Below are 26,993 nucleotides of genomic sequence, written 5' to 3'. Positions count from 1 at the left end.
ACGGAGACCCCAGATTTTGCCTGAGCGTCGAGGCAAAAGGAGGAGGCAGTATCTTCAGCCTGGTACCCAAACATCATCCTCTTCCTGTCCTGTTGTCATGGCAACAGCTCTTGCTAGAAGACACCAGCATTGCCTTGCCAGGTGCAAGGATGAAGATGATGGCAGCGACATGTGGGAGGGGAGCTGCCCCTCCCATCTCCCCCCCCCAATATAACATCAGTCTAGACACACCTGGAACTTGACACCATGACTAGGGGAGGGGAGGCAAAAGAAGGAGCAGCAGCCGCAGGAGCTGTAATTCAGACCACATTTAATGCACAGAACAATCCAAGCACATTAGCAGATGCAGGCAACAGAACAACACCATGTACACAAGGGGGGGGCCTTAGTGGGAACAGCCCCTGCTAGCCCCCAACACATTTTTTTATTTTTTGGGGGGGCTGTAGTTTCCCCACCCTAGCCCCCTTTTCCGGGGGGGTGTATTTTTCCCCTTCAAGTTTTCATTCCCCCCAATTGTAAAATCCAGCAACACTGAAAAAAATCCTGCCTTCTGACAGCTGAGCATCACCCACCCACCCCTTCCGACCCCCTCCCCTTGCCCTGCCAGCTCCAGCTGTGACCCTCTGTCCTCCCATTTCTGCAGCCAGTCACCCCCGTCCCCCCCAAAAAATCCATTGCTCTTCATCCTGCCCCCCCCACTCCACTGGCCTTTGAGAAGCTTAATTCCTCCGGCCGCCTTTTCGGAGGTTGTGCCAGGTCCGAAAGAGACGGGAGCAGAGAACTGGGTCGCAGCCCAAGTGGGGGGGGGGTGACTGCATCCTCCCAGGGGCTTGTCTTGCGGGGGGGGCAGGACCTGCCCACTTTCACATGCATCTAGAGGGGGGGGCAAAGGGCCAGGAGCGGCTGCTGTGCTGGCAGCTGCCTACCCTTGGCTTTTATGGCTTTTGAGTCTTGAGTTTTGGTGACAGCCAGCAGGAGACGCAGGCAGGGTTTGCCCCCCCCCTCATTGCTGCAGCTGGTGGGGGGGCGCGGAGAGAGATGGGGATGGAGGAGAAAAGGTTCTTGTGGCAGGCGAGAGGGCAACAAACGCCCCAAGGCCTGGCAGGGCTCAGCACCATCACGGCTAAGGGCATGGAGGAAGGGGGGGCAAGGACGGGAAAAGGGGGGGCCGCCGGGCCCCCAGCCTAGGTCAGGGTGATGTAGGCAGACGCCTTCTCCTTCAGCTGCCGCAGGCACAGGTGGCAGCTCCAGGTTCCTGGAAACGGAGAAAGGCAAAGAAGCATCAGATGGGGGCGCATTTCCCCCCTGCCCCTCCCCGCCAAGCCCCCTTGCCTAGGGTGGGGTCCCTCCTCACCTTCGGGGGGCTCAGCCATGGGTGGGCTCAGGCAGTACATGTGGTAGCCCCGGTCACAGTCGTCGCAGAACAGCAGCTGGTCCTGCAGCAGAAAAAGAGAGAAGGGCGTAAAAAACGCTGCTTTGCAAGGGGGTAAAGGTAAAGGGACCCCTGACCATTAGGTCCAGTCGTGACCAACTCTGGGGTTGCGGCGCTCATCTCACTTTATTGGCCAAGGGAGCCGGTGTACAGCTTCCGGGTCATGTGGCCAGCATGACTAAGCCACTTCTGGCGAACCAGAGCAGAGCACAGAAACACTGTTTACCTTCCTGCCAGAGCAGTACCTACTTATCTACTTGCACTTTGACATGCTTTCGAACTGCTAGGTTGGCAGGAGCAGGGACCGAGCAATGGGAGCTCACCCCATCGCGGGGATTTGAACCGCCGACCTTCTGATCGGCAAGTCCTAGGCTCTGTAGTTTAACCCACACCGCCACCCATGTCCCTTGCAAGGGTGTATAAAAAATAATAGTAATAGTAATAATAATAATAATATATTATTTATACCCAGCCACTCTGGGCGGCTTCCAACAAAGCATTAAAATACAATAACCTATTAAACATTAAAAACTTCCCTGAACAGGGCTGCCTTCAGATGTCTTCTAAATGTCAGGTAGTTGTTTTCCTCTTTGACATCTGGTGGGAGGGCGTTCCACAGGGCGGGTGCCACCACTGAGAAGGCCCTCTGCCTGGTTCCCTGCAACCTCACTTCTCACAATGAGGGAACCGCCAGAAGGCCCTTGGAGTTGGACCTCAGTGTCTGGGCAGAACGATGGGGGGTGTACTGTGGACCGAGCAGGAGCTCCTCTTTGGAGCACAGGGAAGCCTGGCGCCCACAAAGGCTCATTTCAGGCAGAAACGGGTCTTCCACAAACACAAATCTGCTGGGAGAGCTCAGTTAGTACAGCATCAGATTCTTCATCTTCAGGGTTGTGGGTTCAAGCCCCACCTTGGGCAAAAGATTCTTGCCTTGCAGGGGGTTGGGCTAGATGACCCGCGTGGTCCCTTCTAACTCTACAATTCCATGATTTCACTCGGGTGGGGGGGTTGGGAGAGAGGCTCCTGCAGGCAAAAGGAGACTTCATCCCCTGAACTGTACTTCTTCCCCAAAGGAACAAGGGAAAAGATTCAGGACAGAGAAAATAAAAAGTCCTTTGTACTGTGAAGAGTTAAGACTGCGGAACTCTCTGCCACATGAGGCAAGCAGTACTGCTGCATCCCAGTTGTGGGAAACTGCAGGAGGGGAGAGCTGTTCTTGCACCCAAAGCTTCCTTGCGGGCTTCCCATAAGGGTCACCTGGGTGTGCTGGCTTAGAGGAGCCCCTGGACTGATCCTGCAGGCTCTCCTTAAGGGCAGGTGATCCATCCCAAGAACAGATAGAGCAATAAGGCATTCTAAGGATGGGAAGGCAGAGGCTGGGGAGATGATGGGGAGGAGGGTCCCAGCATTTCCTGAGCTCCTGGAAGGGTGGGGTGGGGGGAGGCGGTCAGATCCAGGCCCAGCCGGTGGCTCACGTACGTACGTCGTTCTCGGAGGTGCCGCAAAGACTGCAGCTCTTGCACTCGATGCACTGCCACCGGTAAGTCCGCACGGCAGCTGTCATGTTGACGGTGAACTGCAGGCAGGATGGGTGCCCTGCGCACGAGAGACAGAGAGGGAGACACACAGAGAGAAGCACGTGAGTCCACACAGGAGCAGCCAGCCAGCGGGTGCAGTGGTTAGAGCGTCAGACTAGGACGTGGGAGAGACCTGGGTTCAAATCTCGCCACTTGGCTCTGAGTGAGGCTCCCTGGGGGTGACCTTGCGCTGGTCACTGACCCTCTCGGCCTCACCTCCCTTGCAGGGGGGTTGTTTTGGGGGTCAAATGAGTAAATGAGCAGGGGGAGGAGCTTCTGGGGGTAAGGCAGAATATAAATGGAATGAATTAATGAATGGGCCAGCTGTCCATTGCAGGAAAAGCTCTTTAAGACTTTCATCCCTGACAGATGCCCACAAAACCTCTGTTTCAAAACCTCCCACTCCGGGGTCAGACGCCTATTGTCCAAAAGTGTGCAGTTCTGTCACACTCAAGAAGGATATTGCAGAGCTGGGTAAGATTCAGAAAAGGGAGGGAGCAACTCCTCCAGGAGAAAAACCTGCAGCGTCTCGGGCTTTTTAGAGGAAAGTATGAGGCGACATGGTGGAAGCGGATAAAATCAGGCATGACTTGGATAAGAGAGTTTTTCTGCATGATTCAGATACAGTGGTACCTCTGGTTGCGAACGGGATCCGTTCTGGATCCCCGTTCGCATCCTGAAGCGAACGCAACCCACGTCTGCATGTGTGCGGGTTGCGATTCGCCGCTTCTGCGCATGCGCGTGGCGTCATTTTGAGCATCTGCGCATGCATGAGTGGCGAAACCTGGAAGTAACGCATTCCGTTACTTCCAGGTTGCTGTGGAGCACAACCCAAAAATGCTCAACCTGAAGCAACTTCAAGCCGAGGTATTACTGTACAGTGGTACCTCTGGTTGAGAATGGGATCTGTTCCGGAGGCCCGTTCGCAACATGAAAAGAATGCAACCCGCAGCGGTGCGTCTGCACACACGCAGGTTGCAATTCGCCACTTATGCACATGATGTCATTTTGTGCTTCTGCGCATGCGCATGCACATGCACGAACGGCAAAACCCGGAAGTAACCCTTTCCGGTACTTCTGGGTCGTAACCTGAAAGAATGTAACATGAAGCGGACGTAACAGGTATGACTGTAAAAGAAAGCCTTCAAAATTCAACTATGGAACTCCCTGCCACAGCTCGGAGGGCTCTAAAAGAGGACTAAGCTCCTTCATGAAGGACCAGATTCTTGCGCTCACGTCTTGCTTGCAGGTTTCCCATAAGGGGCACCTCGTTGGCCACTGAGAGAACAGGAGACTGGACTGAATGGGCCTCCTTTGGTCTGATCCAGAGAGTGATTTTACCCCTCCAAATTATCGTGTGGCAACAAAGGCGGGGGGTCAAGCAATGGATCCTGAATGCTGGAGGGAGATGCTTGCTGACGGCACGTCCCAGTTAACCTCGCTGTCCTCAGCTCCACCACTCAAAACTTTCCAGACACTCTTCAAGGGAAGCCCAATGTATAAAACACAGCAGTAGCCAGTCCACTTTGGCTAAGCACAGATGACCAGAACTGGGTCGTTTCTTTCCAAGCTGACAAAAGCCCTTGGTGGCGCAGCTGTGTTGGCTGTGAAATGCTTGTCTCTAGCAAAGCTACACACCTCAAAGAACACAGCCACCCACCATGGCACTCTGCACGTGCTCAGAGATCTTCTGCCTCCTGCTGCTGCGCACCTGAGACCTGTGGTTTGAGAAACGCTCTAAGTCCTGGTGGACCATTCTTCCTGGGAGGTTTCAGAGCAGAGATTAGAGTACATGGGATTCTTTAGCTGCGATTCCTGCATTGCAGCGGGCTGGACTAGATGGCCCTTGAGTGCCCCTTCCAACTCTCAGATTCTCTGATGCTGCTCCTCTGGAGGCAGGTTCCCCCACCGCTCTGCCCCCTGTTGGCCAAGCCCTTCCCCCTACTTCGCCCCGCCAGCCCCGGCCTCACCTGAACGGCCACAATCCGCGCAGGAGATGAGATCCTCGGGGCAGCCGGTCTTCTTGGAGCCGCCTAGACAGAAATCACAATAACCGTTTGGTATGACTGTGCCGTCCGGTGCTTTCTTAGCTGTAAGACAACAGCAAGGAGAGGCCGAAATCAAGGGGGGAGCCACACAGGCCTCCCTGTGCACCCCAGAATCCCCCTCCCTCCCCTAGCCACCCCCAGGCAGAAGAGGGGGAGTCCCCCTCCTGCCTGCCTGCCTGGCCACACATTCGCCGCCGCCTCCCAATGCATGGAGAGTTTTCGCAGCATCACAGAATAGGACAGCTGGGAAGGGTTCCAAGGGTCATCTAGCCCAACCCGCTGCGGTGCAGGACTTTTGCTGGCCCCTGGTCCACATGCAGCTGGGGAAGGGGGCTGGCGCTTCCTTTCACACATAACAAACGCCCCAATGCGCCATCAGTACCTCATGCAGGGGCAGCAATCCTGCCGCAAGGGGGCTTGGCAGCCCATGAACACATGCATCCATCACAAATACAGCCCATGCAGTTTCGTCATCTGTGCCCTAAGTTTCTAGTCCACAAGGCCTCCTTCCCCAAGGCCTCCTTCCCCCTGCCCTGCAGCCCATCTTTGGCCCAAATTCATTTGAAATGCATCGCAGGAGGGGGATGAAATCAGCAGAGCAGGGAGTGGCCCCCACCCCCCAGACAGAGGAATTTCAGGGGGGGGCTCTCTCAAACAAGAGCCCCCCCAGGTGGATCACCACAACTCTGGAGAAGCGGCCGGCAGGGTAAGGAAGGGGGAACCGAGGCAAGAAAAGGGTGGCCCCCCAGGACTCGAACCTGGACGCCTCAGCTGCGCCCCCCCCCCCAGGAGACGGCTGGCGGGGGGAGAACCAGGCACACTTGCCACGGCCACCTCCTCCTCCTGCCTCCCCGCCTCACAGGGATGGTTTTACCTGTGTGCCTGCGCTGGTTCTCAGGGACCCAGTTCAGCTCTTTGTAAAACTCTGGAGGAAGCCAGACATGCAAAAAGATATATATATAAAAAATGGAAATAAGCAGGAGGGGAAAAGAATAAATAAAAATGGAGCACATCAAAATCAGCCGCGTGAGAAGAAGCCAGTCGGGTTTCCATGAAAGGAATCGTTTTTTAAAATATATATCTGCATCTTTGGAATCGACAAGCAAAGAAATGAATATGTAAAAAAGAGGGAGGGGGAGCTTTGTGAAAGGATGGAGGGGTTTGTGGGGTGGAGGGGCACGGAAGTGAGTCTTTGGCACTGTAATTGGGGGGGTGGGGGTGTGCGCAAGGGGGTGGGACAAGAGCAAAAGAGGCGCTGGCAGCTAAGAAAGAGGCAAAACCCAGTTCTAGGATTGAGCCTCCAAGTTCCCAGAGGGGGCAGCCCAGAGAGAAACAGGCACAGCCCTCTGGGTCAGAATGGGGCAAATTTTCTTGCCCACCCTCCAACCCATCCGAGGTGGGGAGGGGGACCCAGGCGTCCTGGCCCTCCTTCTCCAGAGATTGTGGTGCTAACCAAGTCCCTTCCCCCAATCTCCTGCTCTTTGTGCAGATCCAACTACATCAGTATGCACTGGTGGTCGCCATGGCAACTGTCTAGAAAAAAAGGATGGGATGCATGTTAGTTGGGGGGGGCAGGAGAGAACTCTCCTCTCTCTCTCTCTCTCTCTCTCTCTCTCTCTCTCTCTCTCCACCCCAAGCTTTGAAAGCTAGACTTCCGCCAACCACACCCCGTTTCCTTGTGCAGTTCATGCCCCCCCACCATGATGTTCCCCCCTCCTCAAAAAAAGGGGGGAAGGGGAAAAATCACACCAATCAGTCTCCCTTAGCAATGCACCCCCACGCTCCCCCCCCCCACTGCCTCAGTGCTCTCTCATACACAGCAATTTTAAATGGCCTAATAGACAGCAGATTCCTAGATCGTTGCTGGGGGGGTGTTAATGCGCCTGCCCGCCCCGTCCCCGAAAACAAACTTCCCTTCCATCACATGTATAACACACAACACACAGAGCACACTGCTTCAATCTCATGATTCACAGAGATGGGACTCAGCCGATGGGACAAAGATTCTCACACACAACAACACAACACAACAACAACACAACACAGAGAGCATTGGATATTCAGAAAGTTGCACAGAGTTTTAATGGCATCATGGAATTGTACAGTTGGAAGAAGCTCTCAAGGGTCATCCACACCAACCCCCTGAAATGCCAGGATCGCAGCTGAAGGACCACTGACGGGTGGGCAAAATAAATAATAACGGTGACAGGAGACATCCTTATGTTGTCCCCTTCATTATTTTACACTTTTCAGTTATCACATTGCTCACAATCAGCACGGCCTGTTGTCCTGAACAGATTGCCTCAATACCTCTGCCAAATACCTCCCCAAAGTTCATCATTTCTATTGTCTTCTTCATAAAAAGTCCACGAAACATTGTCAAAGGCCTTCTCTGCGTCTATAAACATCCGTGCCACTTGTTTTTAATTTCTGACCTCCAAGGAAGGGTTTTCGCTCTCTCACACGCAAACACACACATGAGACTTTTCGGAATCAAGAGGCCTTCTTCTGCCTTCACAAAAATTGAGCCTTTGGAAGCCGGACCTCTGTGTGCATTCGCACAAAGGCACCCACCCTGGAATAGGTGCCCTCTCATGCTGAAGATTGTGGGTGCCCGCAAGGAAGGGCTTCAGCTTTGCCCATTGACTTGGGGGGGGCAGTCCCAACAAATATATTATTATGGGTGGCAAAACACCCATAATAATATATATTTCTTGGGCTCCACGATCACTGCAGATGGTGAAAGCAGCCATGAAATTAAAAGACGCCAGCTTCTTGGGAGAAAAGCAACAACAAATCTAGACAGCATCTTAAAAAGTAGAGACATTACCTTGCCGACAAAGGTCCGTATAGTTAAAGCTATGGCTTCCCCAGTAGTGATGTATGGAAGTGAGAGCTGGACCATAAAGAAGGCTGATCACCGAAGAATGGATGCTTTTGAATTCTGGTGCTGGAGGAGACTCTTGAGAGTCCCATGGACTGCAAGAAGATCAAACGCATCCATTCTTAAGGAAATCAGCCCTGAGTGCTCACTGGAAGGACAGATCGTGAAGCTGAGGCTCCAAGACTTTGGCCACCTCACGAGAAGAGAAGACTCCCTGGAAAAGACCCTGATGTTGGGAAAGATGGAGGGCACAAGGAGAAGGGGACAACAGAGGACGAGATGGTGGGACAGTGTTCTCAAAGGTACCAACATGAGTTTGACCAAACTGCGGGAGGCAGTGGAAGACAGGAGTGCCTGGCGTGCTCTGGTCCATGGGTTCAGAGTCGGACACGACTAAACGACTAAACAACAACAACAAACACCCACAGCCCCCTGGAGCTGGCTCCAGGATATGAATTCAGTCCACCAGCACCAGCACCAGGCCCGACCTCCTCTGCCTCTCCCCTGTTTGCAGATCAGCTGCTCCCTCCCTCAGGGCTCCCTCCCCCACCCCCACCCCAGGCCCCCTCCTCACAACCAACCCCCACCAACGGCAAGGCTCCTCCAAGCGTCTCCAACTTAATTGAAATGATAAATCAGACCAAACGGGGGAAATATTATACCTGCCAACTCCACCCACCAGGTTGCCGTGGCAACCTCATCGGCAGGTGGGTGGGGGTGTTAAAAATGAAGACCCTCACTCAGTGGGGGGAGGAAGGGAAAGGAACAGTGCAGCCACCATCTCAAGGCGGCAGCATGCGTGTGAAGACACCCAGTAATTGCGCTTTGCATATGCTAATTCAAACAAACGTATGTAAAATCTTAACGCGCAACAGCCTGGCAGAAGTGGAGCTTCTGGAAGAAGCAGGGAGCCAAGGAGCTAAGGTGGCAGGTTGTGTTTCTAAAAGACTGTTGCCAATTGGGATGCGGCTCTGTTTGGAATGTCAGAAGAGCCTTGCAAAGGCTCAGCCAGTCCGGGATCCTGTTCTCACAGCGGACAAACAGATGCCCATTATGGGAAACCCCCAAACAGGATCCAAGCACAAGTGCAAGTCTGCCCTTCTGGGGTTTTCAGAAACTGGCATCCGGGAAATTTGCTTCCTCTGACTGTGGAGGGCAGAAGTTGGTGGTCATTCCTGCCTCCAGTGGGAGGGAGTTCTCCCGCTTCACTCTGTGCTGCATGAATAATAATAATAACAACTTATTATTTATACTCCGCCCAACTGGCTGGGTTTCGGCGCTGGACCTCAGTGTCCGGGCAGAACGATTGGGGTGGAGACGCTCCTTCAGGTATACTGGCCAGCGGCCTTTAGGGCTTTAAAGATCAGCACTAACACTTTTGAATTATTTTTGGAAACGTACTGGGAGCCAATGAAGGTCTTTCAGGACCAGTGTTATGTGGTCTCGGCAGCCGCCCCCAGTCACCAGTCTAGCTGCCGCATTCTGGATTAGTTGTAGTTTCTGGGTCACCTTCAAAGGTAGCCCCACGAAGAGCGCATGGCAGTAGTCCAAGCGAGAGATAATCAGAGCACCACTCTGGCGAGACAGTCTGTGGGCAGGTAGGGTTTCAGCCTGCGTACCAGATGGAGCTGGCAGACAGCTGCCCTGGACACAGAATTGACCTGCTCCTCCATGGACAGCTGTGAGTCCAAAATGACTCCCAGGCTGCGCACCTGGTCCTTCAGGGGCACAGTTGCCCCATTCAGGACCAGGGAGTCCTCCACACCAGGCCGCCCCCTGTCCCCCAAAAACAGTACTTCTGTCTTGTCAGGATTCAACCTCAATCTGTTAGCTGCCATCCATCCTCCAACTGCCTCCAGACACTCACACAGGACCTTCACCGCCTTCACTGGTTCTGATTTGAAAGAAGTCTGTCGCGAACCTTCCCACGTTCTGCTTCCTTGCATGCCCAGAAGTGTTATGAGAGAGGGAGGGGAACTACCCGCTGTCTCCAGGACGTCCATAATTTTTTAAAACTCATAATAAAAATAATAAACAACTCACAGTTTTCTGAAACCAGAAAGGCACAAAATGTGGCACCCTTTCCCTCTTTTAGCTGCCCTTTCCCAAATCTTTCCCGGCTCTGCTTTTGAAGCGAAGCAACCAGGACCTGGGTGGCGCTTTGGGTTAAACCACAGAGCCTAGGACTTGCCGATCAGAAGGTCGGCGGTTCGAATCCCCACGACTGGGTGAGCTCCCGTTGCTCAGTCCCTGTTCCTGCCAACCTAGCAGTTCGAAAGCACGTCAAAGTGCAAGTAGATAAATAGGTACCGCTCTGGCGGGAAGGTAAACGGCGTTTCCGTGCGCTGCTCTGGTTTGCCAGAAGCAGTTTAGTCATGCTGGGCACATGACCCGGAAGCTGCACACCGGCTCCCTCAGCCAATAAAACGAGATGAGCGCCGCAACCCCAGAGTCGGCCACAACTGGACCTAATGGTCAGGGGTCCCTTTACCTTTACCAGGACCGTACACAGGACACCCCAAACGTGTTCACGCCAGAGCGTTGTGAAATGGGCTGCTTTGTTTTCATCTCCTTTTCCTAAGGGTCTCTGGCATGGAAGAAAGATCGGAAGCTGCCAGTAGGTACCCACTTAGCTTCGGGCTTCTGCTGCTGATTCAGACCAGCTGGCAACGCCTTGCCAAGGCCAAGACAGACCTTTTCTGGGCCCAGGGGGTTTGGCATCGAACTGGGGTGCCCCTGAGCAGCACAGGCTGAGAGGAAGAGGCCTTTGGGTCACGCCAGCAAGGGGGCAAAGGCCTCCCACCCAGGAAACAGCCTCAGGAACACCCCCTGCCCCTGAGGCTGGCATCAAAACCACACGTCCTCCAAGGCATAGCCCAAGGGGATAAAATATTCCCCTTTGGGCACTATTTAGAGGCAGCAGTGGCTCTTTGCTCGCTTCTTGGACAGCCTCTTGCATTTTGGACCATCTGGCTGGGCATTCTCAGCAGCCACTGCCCACCTGGTGCCCTTGGGATGCTGTGGACCACAATTCCCATCCTCCCCAGCCACTGCAGTGGAGACGGATGGGAGATGTAGTCCTTGCAGCAGCTTTCCTGGTTTCAGACCAAAGCCCTTTCCTTAGCTGGGGATGCTGGAGGCCTGCAAACTACGCACTCATTCGCTCCTTCTTTGCATTTATATGCCACTTTCTCCCCCAAGGAAAATTGCATTTATATGCCACTTTCCCCTCCAAGGTCATTTTCCTCCCCGTTTCGTCTTCACAACAACCTTGCAAAGTAGGTTAGGCTGAGCGGGACTGTGACTAGCCCAAGGTCACCCAGGGAGCTTTGTGGCCAATGAGTGGAGACTCAAACCCAGGTCTTTCCCAAGTCCTAGTTCTCATTTAATCTCTGAAGCAGCAGCAACCCTGTGAGGTAGGTTAGGCTCTAGTCACCCGGGGAGTTTCATGGCCAATGAGTGGGGATTCGAACCCTGATCCCTCTTTCGGGTGGGTGGGGAGTGTTCCCTGCAGCCAAAGGAGAGGTGGCCAGGGAGGGTCACTCACGTTTGTGGTTGTTCTTGCGATGGAAGGGGAGGGTGTGGCGTTCAGGGCCCTCCTCGCCCTCCTCCTCTGCCAGGTGCGTGTGAGTGTAGTGGTAGCTGAGTCCCGGCCGGTTCTTGTAGCGCTTCCCACAAACTGAAAAGGAAGAAGCAGCATAGAATTGTGGAGATGGAATGGGACCCCCGAGGGTCATCCAGCCCAACCCCCTGCCTCGCCTTGCAGGCTCAAGAATCCCTGGCAGGTGGAAAGAACCCACAGGGCACAGGAACATAGGAATCTCCCATATGCCACTGGTCCATCTACTTCAGTGCTGCCTACACTGCTGGCAGCAACTCTCCAAAACTTTGGGCTCTCTCCCACCTGTAACTGGAGATGCCGGCAGGAATTGAACACGGAACCCTCTGCCTCCAAAGCATGTGCTCTGTCACTGAGCAGGCACCCAGGGGACTTTCTCAAAATGGGTAAACCGGGGTGGGGTGGGGTCCCATCCCCTGGAAGAGGCAACCCCTGCCCTTAACCCCCTGGAAGAGCGTCACCCATCAACCCCACCCCCTGCCTCTAATGCAGCCCTGTCCCCAGTTCCCCTCCCCACCCCACTCCCATCTCCCAGTAAGGGGTCTACTCCTGGCTTTCCAGGACGACAACTTAATTATCCTTTATTTCATAAAATCCATGTACCGCTCAATTGCAAAAAGAAACCTCTAAGTGCTTTACTAAAGGATAAAGCAATAAAATCCAGACAGGTTTGCAAAGATTGCGGTGAAGGCGCCTGGTTGATATCAAGTGGCAGGGAGTTCCAAAGTGTAGGTGCTGCCACACTAAATGATGGAGTTTTTCCAAATGCAGAAGGGGGATTTTGTGGTAGGGCCAATTCAATCTCACAGGCAAACTGGTCCCAAGTGCTTAAAGGGTCTTATTTATTAATGGTTATATTTATTAAATTTGTTAGCCCAAAGCAACTTACAACCAAGATACTAAGAGTAACTCCTGGAACTCGGCCCAGGAGCAAATTGGCAATCTGAGCATTGGAGTTACATGTGGACAAGACGTGACTCCGCTCAGCAATTGCGCTGCAGCATTCTGCACTCCCAGCAGCTTCCTCACACCTTCCACACCATCCCTGGCTCTCACAGCTCCCCGCCCCCTGCCTCCACCCCGAAGTCCCCCAGACCCACAGAGCTGCCCATTCAGTGCCCTGTGCTCTGCCCCCTCCTCTAATCGTTTGGAGACACCCCGGGGTCTGCTTCTCCTGAGCCAGGAAGCAGCAGCAGGAACCCTCCCCTGGCCCCACTGCGACCCACCTCCACCCCTTGCCCCAAACCCCCATCAAAGGGGCACTCACTGTCGCAGACATAAGGCTTGTCTCGGTCTTCCAGCAGCGCCGCGTCCTGCCTCTTCCGCAGACCCCCGATGCCGTAGGCCTGGGGAAGAGAGACAGGCTGGTCTCAGTGCTGATACATGCTGTTTTTAAATAAAAAGCAAGTTCCTAGACCTCATGGGCATGGCGAACAGGGAGAGCTTGCATTGAGCTCATGAGAACATGAAACTAGCCAGCTGGTTCAGGCCCAGTTTGGCCCACCCAGTCCAGCCTCCTGTTCTCACAGTGGCATAGTAGTCAACCGTCCCTTATTTGGCGGGAAACTCCCTTATCCCAGCGCCGTGTCCCGCTGCTGTCCCTTATTGATGATGTCCCTTAAATTTCCCGGGTTTCATGCTCGCCCAGCTTGGGAGGGAAGCAGTGGCTCAGGGTTCTCCGCCACGAGAGAGAGCACGCACGAGCTGCCGCGTCTCCTCTCCCTTTTCCCCCTCAGGGGTGCGTTGTGAGGAGATGGGTGGCAGTGGGCATGCAGGCAGCCCTTCTCTTGCGAGACTTCCGCCACGATGTGCTGCTTAGCATCCCCTCCAACCAGTGCAGCATCTTAACGTAGTGATTTCCCCCTCTGCATCCCTTTCATAACTCTATTTTTATAAATCCTTTGTCCATCCATAGTTCAAATTTGTACTACAAGTTTTCTGTCAATCCTACCAATGTATGTAACTCTTGACAATAGCTTTTCAACTAATTTATAAACTTTCCCCATTCTTTATTAAAGAGGTCCTCTTCCTGGTTTCTAATTCTGCCTGTAAGCTTTGCCATCTCAACGTCGTTCATCAGTTTTGTCTGCCCCTCTTCTTTGGTGGGAGTTGTGGACTCTTAGGATCATCTAGTCCAACCCCCTGCAAAACCCAGTCAGTCACAGCAAAAGCAGCATGGCTCCATCAGTGGTGGATTTCTGTATAAACTAAGCAAAATCCCTTATTTTGGCTGCTGGTCCCTTATTTTCGAGGCTGCTGGTCCCTTATTTTCAAATCTGTAAGTTGACAGCTATGCACAGTGGCCAAATATCTCATAGAACCTCAGAATCCAGATAGACTGCGCCTGGGCTTGGAGGCTCCATAAGAACCTAAGAAGGGTCTGTTGGCTGGTTCAGCACCCAGCTTCAATGTTTTCATCATTGCAAAGTTTTCCCAGCAATTATCCCAACCAACCGGGGGAACTCAGCAAGAGCTGAGCTGCTGAAGCAGACCCCGAATTCCCTGAGCTTCAGGTGAGCCGAGATAAGCAGCCTGAGCTTTGCAAGAGCCGAACTGCACGTCGGTTAAGGTCGATAGGCAGAAGTCGAGCAAAATAACAAAGCCGGGTGGGTGGGGTGGGGGCAGAACAAAAGGCAAATTCAGCCTGGTCTTGCCGAAATCCAAAAACACGCCTCTGTGGTTTGCAGCTTTAAACGCAGATTAAGGAATGTGATTTGAGCAGAAGCCAATCCTAAAGGAGGCTGACCTACTTTGCATGGTTTTGCAAGAGGAGGAGGAATGGGGTGGGGGGAGATTAGGGTGCCACTTTGCACAAAAAAGGGGCCAGAGGCTCAGTGGCAGCAGAAGAGGACCCTCATTTTCACAGGGGGCTGCCTTTGTCAGGGGCCCCCACAGCATGCCCCGGGCCTGAGGGCCCAAATTTCTGGAGCCAAGAGGAGAAAGGAGAGGGGGACGCTGCCTGGCAGGAATTTTGCACCTGTTGTCCCAGCACAGCTGGCAGCTGCTTTGCAGGCCGGTCTTTGGGGAGGGTGGAAATCTTCAGGTGCCCCCCCCCCCGAAGTGGGGCCCCCCGGCACAACGTGCATTGCAGGGGGTTGGACTAGATGACCCCATGGGGCCTCTTGCAGCTCTACGAATCTGTGATAATCACCCCAAGTGCCCTATGCTGAGCCATGACTCTGGTTCCTCCAGCTATGGGGTGTCTACTCTGACAGGCAGAAACAGGCTCCCAGGGGCTTGAGAGAGGGACCCTTTCCCAGCCCTGGAAAAGGCCGGCAGGGGTTGATCCCGGGACCATCTTCCCTGTCCTCTGCTCCAAGCAGGGGAGCGGCAGCACTCTGCATGTGCTCAGGGGCGCTTGCGTCTCACACGATCCAATTGGTAACGAGCCCCATCACCGTAAAGCAGGGCTGGGGTGGGGAGGCTGGAGGGCTAAACTTCCCCTTGAAGAGGACTGCCTGCTCCCCAAACCTCCAACTGCCCCACTCCCATGCTCCGAGCCAACGAAAACCAGCCTTGCAGGGTTGGACGGAAGCTCCAGCTTCCTTTTCCCAACAGGGGCTGGCTAGTCGCTTCTGAGAAGCCCCCCCAAGCAAACCTTGGCCTTTCCCTGCTGCTGAGGCCCTGCCTTGGGCACTTGCAGCTAGACTGCCCTGTCTCTGGAGGCTCCGTTGAGCCGCCATTGCTTTAACAGTGAAGGGTCTGCTGGCTCTTCAGGCTGGGACTTGAGACGGTTGAGAAGCCTTTGCCCCCTGCCTGCCCCCTTTCCTTGCCCCACCTTATTCTTGGCCTTGTTCTTCCGGCGAGGGACGTCGTCCTCCAGGTCGTCCGTGTCCAAGTCGTGGAGAAATTCCCCAATCGGCGCCTTCTGCAAAGTGTGAGAGAGAGAAGTGAGAGGGGCAGGGACCCCTCCTCTCACCGTCAACAGCTCCAGGAGGCAGGCCGCCCAATGACCGCTGACCAGAGATTTTCAGAAGATTGGAAGAAGTATATGAACCATTTGAAAAGCAATTGTAACCAACAAATTACGCTAGCGGGACTGCAAGAAGTTATGTAAGGAGGAATATATGAAGTGCTGCAAAGTAGATAAAGAAGAGAGATATTGGTTATGAGTTTTAAATGTAACAGGGAAAATAATAAATGTATACTAAGAGATTAGATTGGAAATTTTTCTTCTTAATAATAATAATAATAATAATAATAATAATAATAATAATTTATTATTTATACAAAAAACGAAGATCATGGCCACTGGTCCCATCACCTCATGGCAAATAGAAGGGGAAGAAATGGAGGCAGTGAGAGATTTTACTTTCTTGGGCTCCCTGATCACTGCAGATGGTGACAGAAGCCACAAAATTAAAAGATGCCTGCTTCTTGGGAGAAAGGTGATGGCAAAGCTAGACAGCATCTTCAAAAGCAGAGACATCACCTTGCCAACAAAGGTCCATATAGTTAAAGCTATGGTTTTCCCAGTAGTGATATATGGAAGTGAGAGCTGGACCATAAAGAAGGCTGATCGCCAAAGAATGGATGCTTTTGAATTATGGTGCTGGAGGAGACTCTTGAAAGTCCCATGGACTGCAAGAAGATCAAACCTCTCCATTCTGAAGGAAATCAGCCCTGAGTGCTCACTGGAAGGACAGATCCTGAAGCTGAGGCTCCAATACTTTGGCCACCTCATGAGAAGAGAAGACTCCCTGGAAAAGTCCCTGATGTTGGGAAAGATGGAGGGCAGAAGGAGAAGGGGACGACAGAGGACGAGGTGGTGGGACAGTGTTCTCGAGGCGACCAGCATGAGTTTGACCAAACTGCGGGAGGCAGTGGAAGACAGGAGTGCCTGGCGTGCTCTGGTCCAGGGAGTCACGAAGAGTTGGACACAACTAAACGACTAAACAACAAACAACAACACCCCGCCCATCTGGCTGGACTGATGGAAGTCAAAAAAATTGAATAAGATGTAAAAATATGTTTAATTACTGTTGAAAATGGTATGTTAAAAAAAACTAATAAAAATTTATATAAAAGAAAAAGAGAGAGAAGTGAGAGGGGCAGGGACCCCTCCTCTCGCAGTTAACAACACAACAGACCCAGGAAGCAGGCCGCCCAATGATCGCTGCCCTGATTGGATTCTTCCTGAGCACCCAAGGAGTGCTTTCAAGATCAGGTCAAAGGGGGACCATCTACTCCAGCCTCCTGTCCTCCCAGGGACCAAATGCCCCATAGAACCTAAGAATCCAGGTAGACTGCCTCTGGAGCTGGAGGTTCCACAACAACATATGATTCTGGTGACTGGACCATCTAGTCCAGCATCCTGTTCTCACAGTGGCCAACCAGATGACTGTTATATGGGAAATCCTGCAAGCAGGATTCGAACACATGGGCGCCATCTCCTCCTGTGTTTCCCAGCGACAGACATTCAGAAGCATCGCTGCCTCCATCTGTGGTGGCATCTAACCATCTGGGCCCTCCCCTCCTCCACGAATTTGCCCGATCCTCTTTTAAATCCACCCTCTGCCTCTTGTGGCAGGGAGTTCCACAGTTGAACTAGGCCTGCTTAGGGGTGAGCCTGGCGGTTCTGGCTTCTCTCACCGGACAGTCCAGGATGAGCTCTTCCTCCTTCATCTCCGGCTTCTTGTCTCCCGTCTCGGCGCACAGCAAGGCTTCCAGGACGGGACCTTCGGGCAGCCCCCCCTCCTTCTTCAAAGGGGGCTCGCAGTCTGGAGGAGGAGAGAAACCGAGTCAGAGGAGGAGAAGCCCCCAATTCATCCTTTCTGCCTGAATCTGGTCAACACAGAGACCCTCTGCACACAGGCACACAGATGCCGACCCACAATTCTCCAGGCCAGCTTCCGGCCAACCTGGGCGCCCCCAGGGCGAAAACTACAGCTCCCACCAGCCCCCACTAGCCACCTGGGGGCTGGCTGGGGGGGAGCAGCCATCCTAATCTCCTGCAGGCCATCAGCTTGGGGATGGGTCTAGACCTCCCCTGGGGTGGAGCTGATTTCTGCACTGCAGGGGGTTAGACTAGATGACTCGGGCCCAGGTTGTTTTATTCACAAAAGAACTTTTTACACAGTGTTCGTAAGAACCAATCAGATTTCCTCTGAGCATTTAAAAAAAACCCACCTGGGACAAAGTTAAAGTTAAAACTACAAAGAGCTAATTTGAGCATGCATAGTAAAAAGGTAAAGGGACCCTGACCATTAGGTCCAGTCGTGGCCGACTCTGGGGTTGCGGCGCTCATCTCGCTTTATTGGCAGAGGGAGCCGGTGTACAACTTCCGGGTCATGTGGCCAGCATGACTAAGCCGCTTTTGGCGAACCAGAGCAGCGCACGGAAACACCGTTTACCTTCCCACCGGAGCGGTACCTATTGATCTACTTGCACTTTGACGTGCTTTCGAACTGCTAGGTGGGCAGGAGCAGGGACCGAGCAACGGGAGCTCACCCCGTCGTGGGGATTCGAACCACCGACCTTCTGATCGGGAAGTCCTAGGCTCTGTGGTTTGGACCACAGCGCCACCTGTGTCCCCATTATTACCTAGAGGGATGCTTAGAGGCAAGGGGGAGGCAAACAGGGGCTGGAAGAGTAAAAGATAATCATTTTCTCCATCATCGTTTTATTATTTGTGCCCCAGCTATCCGACTGAGTTGCCCTGGCCACTCTGCGCATCTTCCAGCAGATATAAAAACATTATAAAACATCAGCCATTCCAAACTTCCCGATACGGGGCTGCCTTCAGGTGTCTTCTAAAAGTTCTACAGTTAATTTTTCATAAAAAACATATAATTGCAAAGTTGTAAGGAACCCCAAAGTCCATCTAGTCCAACCCCCTGCAATGCAAACTTTTAAAAGCGAGTATCGCTGTCTCAAGTTCACCAGCTTTGCCTGATCGCAAGCGCATTTTGAATAAGCGTGCAATTAATAAGTGTGCAATTAATCGTGGCTGTTTTGAATCTGACTGGGATGTGATCTTCCTTAGTAGGTCACGCAAACCACTATTCCCAATAGTGTGTTTTTTCCCCTAGGGTGGGGGGCACTGGAGATGAGCTCATGGAACCAAGCAGGCCCAGAAAAGTTTAGGAACCAAAGGTCCAAATTGACTTTCGGTAAAACTCCTCCCTGAGGCTACAGGGAACATCTGCGTTGATGGGAGCTGCCTTGGGCGAAGCCGGCCTTTGCAGGTCATCCTGCAGCCAAGTCGTGGGTCCCGATCCACCAGGGGAGACCCATTGCCTACATCAGGGGTGAGGAGCCCATTTGAGCAAAACAGGCAATGGATGCATTTCCCCTGGGAAATCTTCTAGGGAGGCATGTATTCCTGGTGGGTGGAGCCAGAGTCAAAAGTGGGAGGAGCTTTTCCCCAGGTACAGTCAGAGTCAAGGTTTTCTACAAGCAGGCCGCTGTGCCCCCCCCAAAAAATTTGCATTTCCAGCATCCATCTAGGCAAGCAAAATGCATCATTTATTCATTTCATTTAACAATATTTAGATTTGCCGCTTGCTTGCAAGAGAACCTCTGAACGGTTTGCCAAAGTATAAAATGAAACACTGAGATCATAAATAAAAACGTAGGAAGACGGGTAGCTAAAAAGAAATAAAACCCAGGTAACTTCTAGATATCTGGATAGGCTAAACAATTACACCTGCCTGATTTCAAGAGGGAGTTCCAAAGTCTCAGGTGAAGGACACATCCCAGCCAGGCTGAACCCCTCTGGGAAGGCACTGGGGCCAGGGAGTGTGCAGCCTAGGGAAGGGGTCTCTAGGGCTGTTCTTGCACTTCCTTCTGGGGCTGAGGACCCCCAGGTCCCCCTGCTCAACATGGACCCTAAGGTCCATGAATAATAATAGCTTAAAGGTCCCGGGCCCTAAGGAAGCCACACTATCCTCCACCAGGGCCAGGGCCTTCTCAGTGATGGCTCCAACCTGGTGGAATGCTCTGTCCCATGAGACTAAGGCTCTGCAGCCTTTAAACTCCTTCCACACGGCCTATAAGACAGAACTATTCTGCCTGGCCTTCAATTCGAATTAGCCTGATCCTCTATTCCCTTTTCCCTTTCCTCTTCTATGAAGAAACCCTTTCTGGGACCCCACATTTAAATTCTTATTCACACACCTCCTTGCTGGCCCTAGTAGGACCAACTTGGCCAGTTAGCCCTGGTGATCATATGACGTCTACTGACTGGGTTCCCCCCCCCCCAAATGATCCCTGAATTTTAGAATTTTATTGATATTGATGCTGCATTTTATGCTGTTTTTAAGTCGCATTTTAATCCATGTTTTATATTTGCTGTTAGCCGCCCTGAGCCCGGTTTTTAAACTGGGAAGGGCAAGGTATAAATAAAAATTTGTTATTATTATTTATTAAAAGGCCAAAATAACGATGAGAGCCTTCTGGCCCCGTATTTTAGCTACAATCTTAAGTATTTTCCCTGCTTCTGATCTGCAACCTTACTAGACTGAGATTACTTTCCTGGGGGGGCACCGGACATCCCCCTCTCCAAACACACACACACACACACACACACACACTGGCAAGAAAAATTGACGGACTATGTGGAACTGGCAAAATTGACGCACAAACAACGGGACAAGGACAACTGTGGCTTTAAAGAATGATGGGAACACTTTACAAAGTACTTAAGGAAATAACAAAATGAATTGGACTCCGTGGCAGGTTTCGAATAAACATACACAAACTTATTGGCTGTTAACATAACAGACAGACGATTCAAGGATCTTGACAGTTTGATAATACAGTATGCAGAGAATAATATGTGTTGAAAAATCAGAGAGAGGAAAGTCTCAGGGTTGGGGGTGCGACGGAGGGTTTCTTTTTGGGGAGGGGAAAAGAATGGGGGGAATGAAAAGAAGATGATATGTTTTGATAATTTGTCATGTTGAAATTTTCAATGAAAACTATTTTAAAAAACAAAACACACACACACACAGCCCATCCCCTGCGATTCCTGCCCTGCTGGGGTTGGGCTGGATGACCTTTGGGAGCCTTCGGGCTCTACACTTGCCCTGGCACCCCCCTCCCCACCCTGTTTGCCCACCCACTCCTTACCAATCTTGAACTCACAAGGCCGCAGGCGAGGATCCTCCAGGATGTTGAGCCGCCGCTTCTTCCGCCAACAGCGAGCCGGGTAAGTGTAGATCTGGCCCGGAGCCAGCCCTAAAGGAGGGGAAGGTTAGCAGCAAAAAATACCCTCCCACAAAACTTTGCAGGACAGGGGGGTGGAGGAAGGAATTGGGATTTAGCCTGGGCTGAACAGCTATGGCTACCTGCCATCCATTTATTCCCCCTTGAAAAATCCCTCGTCATTTTTCTGCCACTGAGGCAAAACTTAGATTTTCGTTTTTGTCCAGCTACTTTGTGAGAGGGAAGTGGAAGAGTCAAGACAGTGGGGTCTGCCTGCCTCTCCCAGCCTACATCCCTCCAATGCCATCTTCAAGGCTCTAGTCCATATGAGGTCAAAGTTCTCTGTCTCTCAGCTTCCTGGCTGCATTTTGCCTCGCCTTCACGCAGTTCCTTAAGAACGTGAGAATGGGGTACTGGATCTGGCCAAGGGCCCATCCAGCCCAGGCTGAACAGCTGCATGTGGGAAACCCGCAAGCATGATTTGAACTCAAGAGAAATGCTCTCCCCTCCTGCAGTTTCCAGTAACTAGGATTCAGAAGCATGGCTGCCTCCGACTGGCCCTTTCCTCCTCCATGAGTTTTTCCAAGCCTCTTTTAAAGCCATCCGTGTAGGCGGCCATCTTGTGGGAGGGAGTTCCACAGGTTAACTTTGTCCTGCGTGAAAACTGACTTTCTTTTATTCGCCCTGAATCTTCCAGCATTCACCTCCGCTGGAATGTCCAAGAGTTCCAACCATATGGAGAGAGGCAAGGAAAACTTTCCTCGGTCCTCCCTTCCATAGCACGACTCGTTTACTTTCATCCTAACTAAAGTCCCAAACGTTGCCACCTTTCTTGGAGTCCCACTCACTTGATCATTTCGGTGGCCCTTTCCTGAACCTTTTCCAACTCCTTTTTGAGTCAAGGCGACCAGAACTGGATCCGCTTATTCCAAATGCATTACTCCACACAATGGATTTGTTTAAGGGCTGCAGTTTTATTTTCAATTGCTTGCCTAAGGATCCCTTGCATGGAATTTGCCCTTTTCGTGGCTGCTGCACGTTCCTTCTCCCCTCTCCCCCCACCCTCTTCCAGACACACATGCGGACCCCCGAGGCCTCCAGAGAAGGGTCCGCTCTATGTACAGCACCCAGCACAGGGTGCCCTCCTCAGAGAGCACCCGCAACCCCTAGACCCCATACCTGGTCCCCGGTGAGTCTTCTCCATCCAGATGTAGCAGTTGTTCTGGGCGACCCCCGTCTGCGAGTCAAGGAAGGGCAGGCGCATGCTCCGCTCTGCGCATAGCCGGGCATTGTAGCTGCGGCAGTGCTCAATGGCTTCCCGGTAGAAATCTTCGCCTAAACTGTAAGGAGAAAGGCCCACATTTCTGCACCTCTCTTAAGAGCCAAGATCACTCAAACAGTTGTCTTCTTCTTGTTGTCATATTTACACCTTACAAGACATAAGTGTTTTCTGCTTGGCAAGCTGCAGTTGAGCTCTTGCAAAGCTCATGCTTCTTAAACCAAACTGCAGCTGAGCTCTTGCAAAGCTCATGCTGATTAAACTGCAGCTGAGCTCCGGCAAGAAGTTCTGGGCCGAACCAGCTGCTCTGTTCTTGAATGCTTTTCTCTTGCCCTACTTGAAGGCCAAACGTACGAAGCAACAGAAACTCAACCCCAAATCCCTCACACATTTGCTGACAAAAAGTCAAAGCAGCAAAACCTGGAGAGGTCTCTGACCAAAATAAGCCTCTACCAGAAGAAGCCTCAGGAAGATCAATTGCCAACCAGCAAGAATCTGGTTGCAAAACACTGAAAAGCCCAGAGAGCCTGGCTGGCTGCACCACTGCAGCGAGATACTCAATCCCAAAGCAGACTCTCTCCAAATAAACAACTGCAAACATAGATACGGGCGGAGGGGACCCACATCCCTTTTTGGTTCTAGGGCAGTAACAAAGAACATGTGGAGCCTACGGATGTTGTGGAGGGGGTAGCTCAGGAGACCTGAAACTCCAGCCTTTTGCAAGGGGCCCAGATCATCTGCTCATTTCCCTCTTTTTTCAAAATAAAATGCCCCATAAGTAACTTTTTTTTATTAAAGCCCAGGGCCAGAGAGACAGCTCCCCTCTCCCCAATAAAGCCATCTTAATCCGTCCAGATTAAAGGATGTGGGTGGCGCTGTGGGTTAAACCACAGAGCCTAGGACTTGCCGATCAGAAGGTCGGCGGTTCAAATCCGGGCGAGCTCCCGGTCCCTGCTCCTGCCAACCTAGCAGTTCGAAAGCATGTCAAAGTGCAAGTAGATAAATAGGTACCGCTCTGGAGGGAAGGTAAATGGCGTTTCCGTGCACTGCTCTGATTCGCCAGAAGCGGCTTAGTCATGCTGGCCACATGACCCGGAAGCTGTACGCCGGCTCCCTCGGCTAGTAAAGTGAGATGAGCGCCGCAACCTCAGAGTTGGCCACGACTGGGCCGTGCAGAGGCCTCTCAGTTTTCCAGGGAACATAAGCCACAGATTATGGGTGGAGCAGAGGAGGGCCCAACCCACCACATTCAGCGTCCCAGGCTCAGAAAACCTGTTGACACCGTCCCATTGCACAGAGGATGCCCTGCTACCCAGAATTTGTCATGTGTCCCCCCCCGAAAGTCAGCTGGAAATTGCATCTACTTTGGATATGCAAACATCATGCAAATGTGTGACCCGGGCCCATGTGGCTAAGCCTCATATGCACCCTTAAGAAGAGGCTGCAGGATGCGGCCAGTGGCCCACTGATTCCAGCATCCTGTTCTTGCAGTAGCCAACCAGATGCCTGTAGTAAGCCCACAAAGCAGGATTTGACCGCAAGAGCTCCGCTCTCCCCTCCTGCGATTTGCAGAAGCGTTTACTGGAGGCAGAGCAGAGCCATCCTGGCCAATCCTCTTCTCAAGCCATCCAGTTTGGTGGCCATTCCTGCCTTGTGGGAGGGAGTTCCACAGGTGAACTCTGCACTGCGCCAGAAGAAGTGCCTTGATGGAGCCATCAGGAAATAGCAGGCCTGGGGTGTATGGGGGCCGTGGTGTCTGAGGAGTATCCCTCTCTGTGCTGCAGAGGGGCAAGGCAGGTGAGGGGGGAGAGGCGGTTTCACCTGTGGAACCACTTGTCACAAAGTGAAGACAGGGCTCCAGAATGAAGGCAGGGAAGGTGTCAAGCCTTATGAGGAGTGGTTGAGGGAGTTGGGGGTGTGTAGCCTGGAAAAGAGAAGACTGAGAGAGGGAAAGGTAGGCATCTTCAAATATCTGAAGGGCTGTCCCACGGAATAGGGAGCCAATTTGTTTTCTCCTGAACCAATCGATTCAAGTTACAAGAAAGGAGATTCCATCGTTAGGAAGAACTTTCTGGTGGTAAGAGCTATTTGACTCCCTAGGAATGTGGTGGGGGCTCCTTCATTTGAGGCCAGGGGTTCTTCAGTCAAGATTCCTGCATTGCAGGGGGTTGGACTAGATGTCCCTTGTGGGTCCCTTGTGATAAAACGCAAAACAAGGGGTCCAGGAAGGGCAGACGGGTTGGTACCCCAAAGGGTGGATTTGTGCGAGAACTCACCCTGCTTTCAAAGACAAGGTTTCAGGACAGCGTCACAGTAATGATAAGAGTGCCTCTGCCCATACACAGAGGGCCTTCACCTCGCCAAGGACCAATCCCTGCCATCCCACAAGCGCCTCAGAGGGGCAGACTGGCTTTCCAATCCAGCCTTGGCACAAATGTCTGTCCCGTTTTTTTGGAAAACAAACCTTCACGTTAAAATGTTAGCAATTGTTAAACACACACCGGGGCTGGGAGGCCAAGCGGTTCTGGCCTTTAGCTCCTGCATCCTGGGGGTTTTTTGGGGGGGGGGCGGAGGGAGGGAAGCAAAACAAACCCCACCCCAGATGCCCAAACCCCCTGGTCCTGGGAAGCGACCCACCGCAGAGTAATCCTTTTGCACACAGACCCTCTGACAACAGGGGCAGTCGGGAAGGGGCGCAGAGGTGGGGGGGGGCGCGGCCGAGGTGACCCCCCAACCCAACCTCCGCACACCTGTTCCCTTGGAGGCGGTGCATGCCCGACTGCCGGTCGTGCAAGACCCTTTTTTGCACGCGCAAATACGCACGGAGGGTACCCAGACACAACACCGGCGGGCACCCTGCCCACGCTCAGGATCCGCGCGCGCGCTCGCGCTGCCCCCGGGGGAGTCTCTCCCCAAGGCGCCCCCCCCGCCAACCACCACAACTGCCGGGCGCTTTGTACAGGGGCGCGCGCAAGCTGGCACCCTCTCCCGGTGCGCCCATCTCCGGCGTGCCCCTCTGGCAGCAGCAGCAGCCGCCCCCCACCTGCACCGTGTGGCTGCAATGGAAGCCCGGCCGGCCTCTCCCATCCCGAGCCCCTCACCCACCCCCACTCCGCCCCCCTTCGCCCTCCCTCTCTCCCTCCCTCCCTCCCTCGCAAGGACCAGGAGCCGCGACGCCGGAGCCCCTCTTCTGCCCGCCGCCGCTCTCCCTCGCGCGCCCTGCAAAGCCATCCACGCCGAGGGGAGAAGGCGATGCATCCCTCCCTCTCCTCCCTGCGCTCGCCAGCCCCCCATGCCTGGGGGAGGGGGGGACCTGCCACCCCCCAGATGTGGGGCACCCACTCACCATTTGATAGGCTTGTGCACAGCTGTAGCCATTTTGGGAAGATGTGGAGGTGCCTCTGGCTTCCAGGGCTGGCGGGTTGGAGGAGCAGAGAGGATTTTTTTTTCTCCTTTTCTTTCTTTCTTTCTTTTGCTTTTTTTTTTTTAAACCTCTCACATCAGAATATACTGTACAATTTTATTCATTCTCCAGCAGCCTGCAGGAAGGGGGGGCCCAATCACAGCCCGGCTCCTTTGAACCCCGGTGCACCATGGGGAATGTAGTCCCATGGTTGCACAGAAACCTTCCTCTCCGCCTCCACCCCAATTCTTTTCCTTTTTTCTGTTTTGCATTATTATTTTCTCTCTCCTTCCTTTGCAAGCCGCGGCAGGGGGTGGGGGGGAAGAGTGCCAGGCGGCTGCCACCAGGGGACTACACCTCCCAGAGGGCCTTGCGTTTGACAGCTGAGAGGGAGGTTGGGTGCGGGATAAAAAAAAAGAGGGGGGAAGGAGAGAGGAGGGGTGGCAGCTCCCCGTATAAATCGCGCTGAAATAAATAAATAAAAATGCAGTTTGCATCTGGTTAGCGCGCACTTTTGTGCGATTGCATTTCAAGGGAGGCGGTTGCAGAAGCATCTGCAGGTGCAGGGGTCACCATCAATTATTGGGGTGTAGGAGGGATGAAGGAAGGAATCCTAAATCCTGGCTTTCTTTGATCTCCAAGCTGGAAGCCCTTTCTGTGTCGGGTTATTATTTTTCGGGTGTGTGTGTGTTGGTATCGCGATTGTATAGTCAGAAGGGAATTCTGGAATCTCGCCTTAATTCCATGCCCAGGCTTAGCTCGCCCCCCCCCGCCCCACCAATCCGGTTAATGGGGAAGCTGTGCTGAAGACGAGGGTGCTCCTAAACGAGTGCAGAGTGCATTTCCCCTCCCCAGTTCAGAGCCCAGGCACAGAAGCAGCAGAAGCTGGGGGGGGCGCAGAACCTCCTGAGCCCATCACACACTGCCCCATTTCCCTACAGATGGGGGGCGCCGCGTGCCTGTGCATGGAGAATTCCTTAGCACTCCCCCCCCAGGTGATCAGGCATTTCCCTACAGAATCCTGTGGCCCTAAATCAGACATCCCCAAACTCAGCCCTCCAGATGTTTTGGGACTACAACTCCCATCGTCCCTGACCACTGGTCCTGTTAGCTAGGGATGGTGGGAGTTGTAGTCCCAAAACATCTGGAGGGCCGAGTTTGGGGGTGCCTGGCCTAGATAGGTGGTTGGACCCCCATCAGCCAGCAGGGTCAAAGGTCAGGGGTGATTCTGGGAGCAGCAGCAACATCAGGAGGGCTGCCTTCTCCAGCCTAGATTCTGCTGGGTGGGGAGAAGGAATTTATTTGGGGGGGTGTCATATTTGTGTGTGTGCAGCCCATACATATATTCTTTTGGGGTCACTCTGTAGGTGAGGGCACAACCCATCCCGCTAATGTCAAATTTCCTGTAGCTCAAGCCCACCTGTGTGTCCCAAATGCAAATTTGAGAGCTGCTCAGGGTCCAGCACTCTGTACGTGCTCAGAGTCCTTGTCAGCGTCCTTCCACTCCTGTTTCAGGGACAGCTGAGCCTCTCCCTCTGCCCACAAGCCCCTGCTAGGTGGGGAGCCCCACGTTATTATGGGGTAGGGGGCTGCAGGGTGCCAAT

At 53.0% G+C, this 26,993-nt stretch overlaps 1 protein-coding gene across 5 annotated transcripts; it reads right to left on the bottom strand.

Annotated features, from left to right (window-relative positions):
- Positions 1-293: 293 nt before the first annotated feature.
- On the bottom strand, positions 294-25,716 carry DPF1 (double PHD fingers 1). 5 transcript variants are annotated; one of them, XM_053401781.1, is made up of 12 exons: positions 25,333-25,716; positions 21,887-22,047; positions 20,633-20,740; positions 17,153-17,280; positions 15,339-15,428; positions 12,828-12,906; positions 11,489-11,620; positions 5,932-5,982; positions 4,980-5,099; positions 2,916-3,028; positions 1,355-1,436; positions 294-1,255 (listed from the first exon to the last, which is right to left on the bottom strand). In XM_053401781.1, the coding sequence occupies exons 1-12, from the start codon at positions 25,362-25,364 to the stop codon at positions 1,185-1,187; spliced, it is 1,167 nt and encodes a 388-aa protein (XP_053257756.1). In that variant the 5' UTR covers positions 25,365-25,716; the 3' UTR covers positions 294-1,184. The 5 variants fall into 5 exon arrangements, with proteins under 5 accessions (XP_053257756.1, XP_053257753.1, XP_053257752.1 ...); XM_053401778.1 differs by lacking the exon at positions 5,932-5,982 and having other exon boundaries at positions 20,648-20,740; positions 25,333-25,707; XM_053401777.1 differs by lacking the exon at positions 5,932-5,982 and having other exon boundaries at positions 25,333-25,706.
- Positions 25,717-26,993: the final 1,277 nt, after the last annotated feature.

This window comes from Podarcis raffonei, chromosome 8 (assembly GCF_027172205.1).
Source record: "Podarcis raffonei isolate rPodRaf1 chromosome 8, rPodRaf1.pri, whole genome shotgun sequence".
Taxonomy (NCBI): domain Eukaryota; kingdom Metazoa; phylum Chordata; class Lepidosauria; order Squamata; family Lacertidae; genus Podarcis; species Podarcis raffonei.
Note: the sequence above shows the minus strand (reverse complement) of the source record. Positions and strands in the feature narration are given on the sequence as shown.